Below are 8,914 nucleotides of genomic sequence, written 5' to 3'. Positions count from 1 at the left end.
TAATAAGTTTTTAAAAGGATTTGTTAAGAAAACATATGATTTGTAGTATTTTTAACCAGTCTCTTTAGATATTTATTAGGAAAATGTATTCTTTTAATATATATTGAATATGTAATTAAATGGTCTATTTGGAAAATTGTGTAAATAACATTTCTTGTATTTTGGTTTTAAGAATAACATACATGCAAAGAGAATAGAATGGCATAAAATATTTGGAAATCAATGATTAATTCATTCAAATGGCTCACTAATTTTTTTATATTGATTAATTGATGATTCAATTAATGTTTTCAAAAATAACTTCACATAGTGCCTGCAGCCACCGACGAAAACTGCAGTAGTAATTAGTAAACGACAACAAAAGAGAGCGTTATTTCGGGTTTAGATTCGGGTTCGGGTTCTCCAAACAAACCTATCCAGGAACGCTTTCGGGTTTTGTGTTTGTTACATAGTATGACTTAGAACCCGAACCGAACCCGGTTCGTTGTTCTCCCGAAAATTCCAGCACCAATTAGGTTAGATTCCTTCTCTTGTTCTCTTCTCTCTCTCTCTCTCTTATTCTTCTTTCGCTTTCACGTTCTTATGATCTTACTCTTAATTCTATTCTTAATCGAAATTATATTATTAATTACTCGCTAATCAATTCAGTTATTTGGTTCCTTTTGTAGTCGTTGTTGTTGCTGTTGTAGGTAAAAGGAGGTAGCTGCAGGTAGGGTTCATCACCGGCAATGCCGCAAGATTCCTCCGATCAAGACCTCGACGACGCCGATTCCGAGTTCGTTGAGGTTGACCCAACCGGTCGCTATGGTCGGGTTAGTCCCCCAATTCAATTCAATTGGATACTATAGATAGCCAGATCCTGATTGCATTCTGTTACGATGCTTCATTTCAATTTTCAGCTCATTCTGTTTATTGATTCAGTTTGCTCTCCAAGCTTGAATATTGAAATTATTGGATTCGAACTATGGACCTAATATGATTTTTTTTTTTTTTGGGTTTGGTTTCTAATATTGGGATTGCTGGATCCTTCAGTACAAGGAAGTTTTAGGGAAGGGAGCTTTCAAGAAAGTGTATCCTTTTTTTCTAACTTATGATTATTATTATTACTACTATTATCTGATCTCAATTGGTATTGAAACGTGCATGAGTTATATGGGATTCAATTTTAGGGGGAATTTGGTTGGTTTGTGTCCTTAACTGGGTATGTGGGAATATAGATATCGAGCATTTGATGAGTTGGAAGGAATTGAAGTAGCTTGGAATCAGATTAAGGTGGCGGATCTGCTGCGTAACTCGGAAGATTTGGAGAGACTTTATTCCGAGGTTCATCTGCTCAAGACGTTGAAGCACAAGAATATAATTAAGTTCTACAATTCGTGGGTTGACACCAAGAATGAGAACATCAACTTCATTACCGAGATTTTCACCTCGGGGACATTACGCCAGTGAGTCAATCAATGCTTGTTTGGATCTTATATCAGTTTTATTTATGATTTTAAGGCCGTGCGCAGACCCTTTCTCTGTTCCTGTTTTATGTTTTTGTTGAAATTTCATGTTGATGCTGAACTTTTTAAAATTAGATATCGGAAGAAACATAAGCATGTTGATTTGAGAGCTTTGAAGAAATGGTCTAGGCAGATTTTGGAGGGTCTTTTATATCTTCACAGTCATAATCCTCCAGTTATACATCGAGACCTTAAGTGTGACAACATTTTTGTCAACGGGAATCAAGGGGAGGTAAAAATTGGAGATTTAGGGTTGGCAGCTATTCTTCAACAGGCCCAAGCAGCTCACAGTGTCATAGGTGATATTTCCTGTGAAACTATCATCATCTTTGTGTAAACTACTGTGGAGATATTCATATTGTTACTGAAGGCATATGTAATTTATATTATGACCCTAGGTACCCCAGAGTTCATGGCCCCAGAACTTTATGAAGAAGAGTACAACGAGCTTGTTGATATCTACGCTTTTGGAATGTGCTTGCTAGAGTTGGTAACCTTTGAGTATCCATACATTGAATGTTCCAATGCTGCTCAAATATACAAGAAAGTGACATCGGTGAGTGACATGCTCAAATATATGATACAATGCACACTATTGTTGGTTTTATTTACTCCTATTACAATGGTGATGGATGCTGCATATGGTCTTACTGTTATATGCTGTCTAAGAATCAAATAATTGTTTAGAACTTAGAAGTCATTGATAGAATGGCATTTGTGGTGTTTACTTGCTACTGTTGTTCCTTCCTGGTAGGGAATAAAGCCAGCATCATTGGCAAAAGTGGCAGATCAAGAAGTTAAGGCATTCATTGAAAAGTGTATCGCTAATGTTTCAGAACGGTTGCCTGCAAAGGCTCTCTTGATGGATCCCTTCCTTCAGTCTGACTCTGATAGTGAAAGTGTAGGTCGTTCTTCAAGGTCTGGAACCCATCATTCAGGTAAATCTACTACACATCTAAAATTCCAAATGTTTGATCTTCCTTATGTTCACCATCTGGTGTATTAGATGCAGGAAATAGTTCTAATAATCAAGCAATTGGAAAAAGTGTTCAGGATGTTTCTAGTGATTCAAATAGGGAATTCACAGTGGAAGGTCAGAGGAAGGATATTGATACAATATTTTTAAAACTGCGAATAGCAGACTCCTCAGGTTCTCCTTCTATCTTAGTGTATTTAGTTTTATTAAAAGAAAACAGGTTTTATTTTATTTTTCCCTTTGCCTGGAATGTACTTTCTGCATTTATCTGTAGGTCATGTTCGGAATATCCACTTCCCTTTCGATATTGGAGCGGACACTGCAATCTCTGTTGCTAGTGAAATGGTCGAGGAGTTGGAACTTACTGATCAAGATGTCACAACTATTGCTGAGACAATTGACTCTGAAATTCGATCTCTCATTCCTGGTTGGAACCCCAGTGAAACTCCTGCTACTAATGTTCCTGAAGATTCAGCAGTTTCAGATGGCTGTACCTCTGCTGAAACTAGGAGTGTGTCTTCTCCTACAGAAAATGATTCAACCACTCCTTCTAGCAATCTTGCATTAGAAATACTACGTTCAGGTCGTAAGTACTGGTCAGACTCACCTAAGGGAGTTTGTGGAAACCCTTTATCTAGGCATGGTTCTTCAAACTTGTCCCATATAGGTGATGCAAATGCTGAGAAAGGAAGCTTGACTGCAAATGGTGCTATTTCAGATGAACTTGAGCCTGACCAGGTTACCTGTGTCGGTGCTTACTGTGCAGAGAAGGAATGTGATAGTACTGGTGATTCCCCCTCCACCGAGAGAACTATTACCTCTGGATATTTGGAAGAAACCAGTGATGCGTCATCTCTGGAAAAAATACCGGAAAGTTTGGAAGTTTCTGAAATAGATGCCAGTAAAATAGCCCTGCAACTTGAGAGTTTGTTGACAAATCAAAAAGAGGAGCTGGAAGAACTAAAGAGGAAGCAAAAATTAGCTGTCTCTAATCTTTTGAAGGAACTTTCACCAGAAATTTGTAAGAAGGTCCTAAATATATGCAACCTGCAGATGCTTGACTATGAAAATTTATAGGGTGAGGCTTGAGAGATCCTTTCTTCTTCTAAATGCCCTTTTGTGAGGTTTATATGGTACTGCAGGGCACTTCATGTTACTTGGAACTGGATTGCATAGTGCTTACACTTTTGAAGTTCATGGTTCATGCGTATAAAAAGCTTAATTTTCTGACGGCACAAGTGTTCCATATGATCTCAAAGGAAATTGCAGCACAGCACACTCAACAATGAGAGTCAATGTTCTAGAAGAGATTCATTCATTCCAGGGAAGGCGTAATATCTTCAGCATGAAGAACACAAATGTTATTGCTGCATTTACCCAAGAAACATGTGGTTGAGGTGAGAATTTACCCTCCTAGGTTATAACATTGGATAGTATCTTTTCTTCCAAGGGCATCTGTATATAGTCTCTGATTCATGTCATTAAACTATAGAAAGTGTATACTTGTACATATTACTTGCTCTCGTTTCAAGTTACATCGAGGTTTGATTGATTGGTGATTTTGATACCATACCTGCATTAATAAATTGGAGCGAGTTATTTTTTATTATATATTATTCCTAGTTACCCAATTTAGCTATACATTGTACTGTGAGTTTGAAACATACAACTAGAAATAAATAAATTACTATCTATTTGTGTATATTATACGTATTGATTTACAAATTTTTTTAAATTAAATAATCAGTCATTAGAATAATTAAATCTGTTATAATAAAGTAATTAAATTTGTTTATAGTAGTATAATGAAATTTTATTGGATACTAAATACGTATTTTTATATACAATAGCTGATTAGTGGTTATTTTTTATGTATACATAGCATGATTGATAAATAAGTAAAAGGAAAATTTCACTTTTGAGTACATGTAGGCTGAAGTCTTTAAGATAAAAATGGGATGGAAATTTATATAGATTAGTTTGATCCTATAGTTGTAGAAGTTCTATTGGACTTGGATGGAGATTAAGAAAATTAAATTTAAGTGATAGATCTGATAGTATTATTTAATTCCTATAAAACAAAATTTCTCTTAAATTTTGGTACACAACTATTTGGATATTTTCCCCTTCTTTGAAACTTAAAGGGAGTAAGCCTTATTTTGGTCTCTGAAATTGGCGAGTTGCACTGATTTGGTCCCTAACTTTTCAATTGCTACATTTTGGTCCTCCAGATTCAAAAAAGTGCACCAATGTAGTCCCTCTTCAACGCTGTTAGTGAGATAACTCAAATCTTACCATGTTAGACATTAAAACGACGTTGTACACGTTTTGACGCTAAAAGAGCACTAAATGATGTCATTTTAGGGTTTGAACAATATCAAAAGGGAGGGATATAACGTTTTGGTATTGTTCAAACCCTCAAACGACGTCATTTAGTGCCTTCTTTAGCGCCAAAATGCATACTACATCGTTTTAATATGTCTAGCGTGACAAGACTTGAGTTACGCCACTAACAGTGTTGAATTCCAGCGACGGAAGATACATGATGGACTATATTGGTGCACTTTTTTTAATCTCGAGAATCAAATTGTACCAATTGAAAAGTTAGGGACCAAATTAGTACAACCTGCCAATCTCAGAAATCAAAATGGGGTTTAACTCCTTAAAGAGGTTTAGCGTAGCTACAGGATTGGGTAACAAGTAACGTTAACATCAAGAGAACATTTTATTTTTCGTATTATAGATACTGATAAAGACTTATAGATGGCAGTACTGATATAAAGGAATTGTGTGTAATTTCTTGTGGTGGTTCAGTGTTCCAGCAAAGTGTCCTTAACGAGGGGGCATGAATCAAATACGTATCACAATCAAGGACTACGAACAACTCAAGCACTGACTTAAGGATTCACCTCAAATAATCTCAACTAAAAATTAAATCCATTAATTTTTTACATTAAAAAAAATCTCTCAAGTTTTATAAATTATTTTATGGTCTTCTAAATTAAGCTTCAGACACCATAAAAGTCCTTAAATTCTTTTTCGATGCTGAATCAACAAATACTGTGGTGTGGTGATATGGTACTCTTATGCCTTGTTAGATGAATAAGTATAGGGAGCTAATGGCCTAAGCGTACAATGTGTACAATGGAGATTTAGGAAATATTAGAGATATGACCATTAGTGTTACATTGTCCTGTCAGGTTACGTTTTTTGGATGAGTGATTTCATGATATGGTATTTGTTACGGTGGGTAACCAGAGATTGGTGGGCCGGATGACGTTGGGTGGCCCAAACGAGTGAGGGAGGAGACTATCGCGTTTGCCTGAAACTCGGTGTTCCTCCGTCCGACTTGTACGTGTAAAAGAATGGGGGGTGGTACCTGCAAAGACACTCCGATGCCTAAGTTAGCAAGGGTGTGAGCAAGTTTAGAATGTATTGGACTTAGTGATACCTGAGGGAAGTCAGGGTATTTATAGTGGTGAACCAATAACCACCGCTGAAGTAGTGCCACCTTTTTAGGCGGATAACCGTTCCCATATCTTAGGGAGGTTAAGATATGGCTCTATGAAGTGGTTAGAGAGTTACCAGGGGCAGTTACTCATTCGAATGAGTGTTATCTGCCAGCTAACCCTCGTATCCGACTTCTTTGGAGTAGGTCGTGTTTAGTACCGACTTCTGGGACGGAGGCTGGTACTGGAGGAGGGCCAACCCTTTGGGTTGGGCTTCTTTGCTTAGATCTTGGGCCCTATTTATTGGGCCAGGGTATGAACAGTGCCCCTACTCGAGCCCAATTTCTTTTTAAGAGTTGGGTTCAAGTATTCAACTCGGGGTTTTGGCCGATTTGTAGGAGGACCGACGTGATGGTTTAGGAACCGACGTGATCTTTCTTGACCTTTCGGTTCTGACAGTTACGTCTAATCAAGCGTCGTGTCCGTTAGGGGTGTGCGTAGGGATTTAATGGCCTTGGTAACGGTGCATCTTCATTAATGACTGCCCCCATTTTACCATTATGCCCCTAACGTCTTTATAAATACTTTCCCTCTCTTTCGTTGTTTCGTTTCTGCAATCTTTCAAATTTCCCTTGCATTTGTTCGTGCTGTATTGTTGCGTTTCGAAGGTTCTTACTTCCTCCTGTCTTGATTTCAGACTTCAAAGGTTAGTTTTTTCCCTTCTGTGACATGCTTTCTTATTTGCGTGCCTTTATCTTGTAGGTAGATTTGGTTTGTAGGCTTTAGTTCCGTGCCCCTTCCCTTAGAGACCGTGTGTTGATTTTTCTTTTCTTTTGTAGGTTTCTTGTCACCCCCTTTTTTAAGAAAAGAAAATGGCTTCCGTAGATGCTCTCTCCCAGTGGGTAGACGTTACGGTTCTAGGGGAGGAGCCCTCCGTTGACACTGAATTTATCACCCACCTTCGTACTCACTATAGAATTTGTGCTTCTGAAGAAGATGAGCCCAAGTACGAGTTGGTAGTCCCGGGTCCAGAAGACCGGGTTTGTTTCGGGAGGGCTGACGAGACGGCCCCTCATTTCTTTTTTATGTATGAGAGTATGGTCACTCGTTTGGGCGTTTTCCTCCCTTTTTCAGAGTTTGAAATGTCTGTATTGCGTCATTGCCGAGTGGCTCCCACCCAGCTTCACCCCAACTCTTGGGGTTTTCTAAAAATTTATCAATTTATCAGCCAGGCCCTAGAGTTTCCGACTTCTTTAAGGATTTTCTTTTACCTTTTCCATATGACCAAACCCTTCAGTGGGCTAAATAATAAGCAACAGTGGGTATCCTTTCGAGCCATTCAAGGTCGGAGGCTTTTTACCCTTTTTGACGAGTCCTTTCACGACTTCAAGAACTATTTTTTCAAAGTGCAAGCTGTAGAGGGTCACCACCCCTTTTTCCTGGATGAGCATTCCTCTCCCCGATTTCCTTTATATTGGCTGGAGGCCTCCCCCTGCGAGAAATATGGTCTAGATGACCTAAATGAGGTCGAGGTAGCCATTGTGGGGTTCCTCCGAGAAGTGTGGGGGAGGGCCCCATACTTGGATACTAAAAAATTTCTCCAGGGGTCGCCGGCCTTTGTCCAGCCACAATTAGGTAGCTTTTTGCACTTCTTGCTTATTTCCGACTTGCGATTTCCTTTACCGACTTTGTCTGATTTTAGCTATTATTTGTTTTTGCAGAGATGGCAAAGAAAAATGCTCAAGAGTCTTACCAGAGGGTTCAGGAAGCCAAGGCAAAGTCTCGAGCCAGGTCTGGAGGTGCTAGGACGGTTGTCTCTCCCCCTCCTCCTCCTCGGAACGTCGGGACTTCCTCTCAACCTATTGTAATTTCTTCCTCTGCTTCCTCTTTGCCGCCCCCTCCCGTCCGACCTACTCCTGAACCAGAGCCAAAGAAGCGCAAGACCTTAGAGTCTGGCGCTTCTGGTGAGGCGGACGCTCTTGCGTTCGTCCGAAAGAACATCTATCCTCATGCTCGTATGAGCATGGATGATGTTTCTGTTCGGCACTACCTCACTACTGTGGTTGAGGAGAGTCTTAAGACGGCGGGGGTTTGTGGCAAACTTTTGGATATATTTGAGAAGACTCCCATCAGTTCTTTAGGGACGACCTCGAGGGTCGAGGAACTGGAGGGTAGGCTTCGCATATATCAGGAGCATGAGAAGGAGTTGGAGGGGAAAGTCGCCAAACTGACAGAGGAGAGGGACAGCCTCAGAGAGAAGGGGAAGGAATTGCAAGCCCAATGCAACATGGAGATGGATTTGAGGAAGGCAGCGCAAGCCAGCTACAACAGTTTGTTTGCTGATCTTGTGTCTGTAAAGAACGACTTGCTGAATGCTCGGAAGGCCTATACCGAGTTGGAGGACTCTATTGCGGATGGTGCTGATGAGGCCTGGAGGATTTTCAAGGAACAGGTCGGAGTTATTGCTCCTGACTTGGACCTTTCTCCTCTGGATCCTGATAAGATTGTTGTCGATGGTGCCATCGTGGATCCTCCTGTCCCCATAGTGGAGTCTGAGTCTGATTTAAAGACTCGGGGGCAGAGGATCATAGAATCCCCTCCTCATTCTAAGGACGCTCCGAGTTCTTCTACCGTTCCTCCGACTTCCTCTTCAACTCCTGCTCCTGGCGTTCCCCCTGACTCTGCTGGTGGTGGTCTTCTGAAAAAGTGATTTTTGGCTATTGGGGCCCGGCCTGTGGGCCCCTCTTAAACTCTTTATATTTATTTGCTGGTGTTTTGAACAATTTTTTGGCCTTTTAAGGCCGTAAACAAATCAGTGCTGCCCCTTTTTTAATAGGGGTTTAATTTAGCGTTGAATAAATACCCTTTTTGGATAAGGGTTTTGAGTTACCTTATGCGCACGTTTTTCGTAGTTCGTTTGATTCTTTGATCTTTCCTGGAGAGAATCTTTTCTTTGGGACTTGCCTGCCTTTCTGAATTTCCTT

General features: G+C 40.0%; 2 protein-coding genes across 4 annotated transcripts; both read left to right on the top strand.

Moving 5' to 3' along the window:
- Positions 1-395: 395 nt before the first annotated feature.
- WNK3 (WNK family serine/threonine-protein kinase 3) lies at positions 396-4,090 on the top strand. 3 transcript variants are annotated; one of them, XM_021117686.2, is made up of 9 exons: positions 396-515; positions 669-812; positions 1,033-1,070; positions 1,218-1,445; positions 1,581-1,804; positions 1,904-2,061; positions 2,260-2,443; positions 2,518-2,655; positions 2,756-4,090. In XM_021117686.2, exons 2-9 carry the CDS (start codon positions 729-731, stop codon positions 3,556-3,558), a joined length of 1,857 nt encoding a protein of 618 aa, XP_020973345.1. In that variant the 5' UTR covers positions 396-515; positions 669-728; the 3' UTR covers positions 3,559-4,090. The 3 variants fall into 3 exon arrangements, with proteins under 3 accessions (XP_020973345.1, XP_088364713.1, XP_016187653.1); XM_088508587.1 differs by having other exon boundaries at positions 2,512-2,655; XM_016332167.3 differs by lacking the exon at positions 396-515 and having other exon boundaries at positions 519-812; positions 2,512-2,655.
- A 3,455-nt stretch (positions 4,091-7,545) lies between these two features.
- LOC148569647 (uncharacterized) lies at positions 7,546-8,693 on the top strand. Its single transcript, XM_088508588.1, has one exon. The coding sequence runs from the start codon at positions 7,654-7,656 to the stop codon at positions 8,638-8,640; it is 987 nt and encodes a 328-aa protein (XP_088364714.1). The 5' UTR covers positions 7,546-7,653; the 3' UTR covers positions 8,641-8,693.
- Positions 8,694-8,914: the final 221 nt, after the last annotated feature.

Source organism: Arachis ipaensis, chromosome B3 (genome assembly GCF_059453495.1).
Source record: "Arachis ipaensis isolate K30076 ecotype BB chromosome B3, ASM5945349v1, whole genome shotgun sequence".
NCBI lineage: Eukaryota > Viridiplantae > Streptophyta > Magnoliopsida > Fabales > Fabaceae > Arachis > Arachis ipaensis.
Note: the sequence above shows the minus strand (reverse complement) of the source record. Positions and strands in the feature narration are given on the sequence as shown.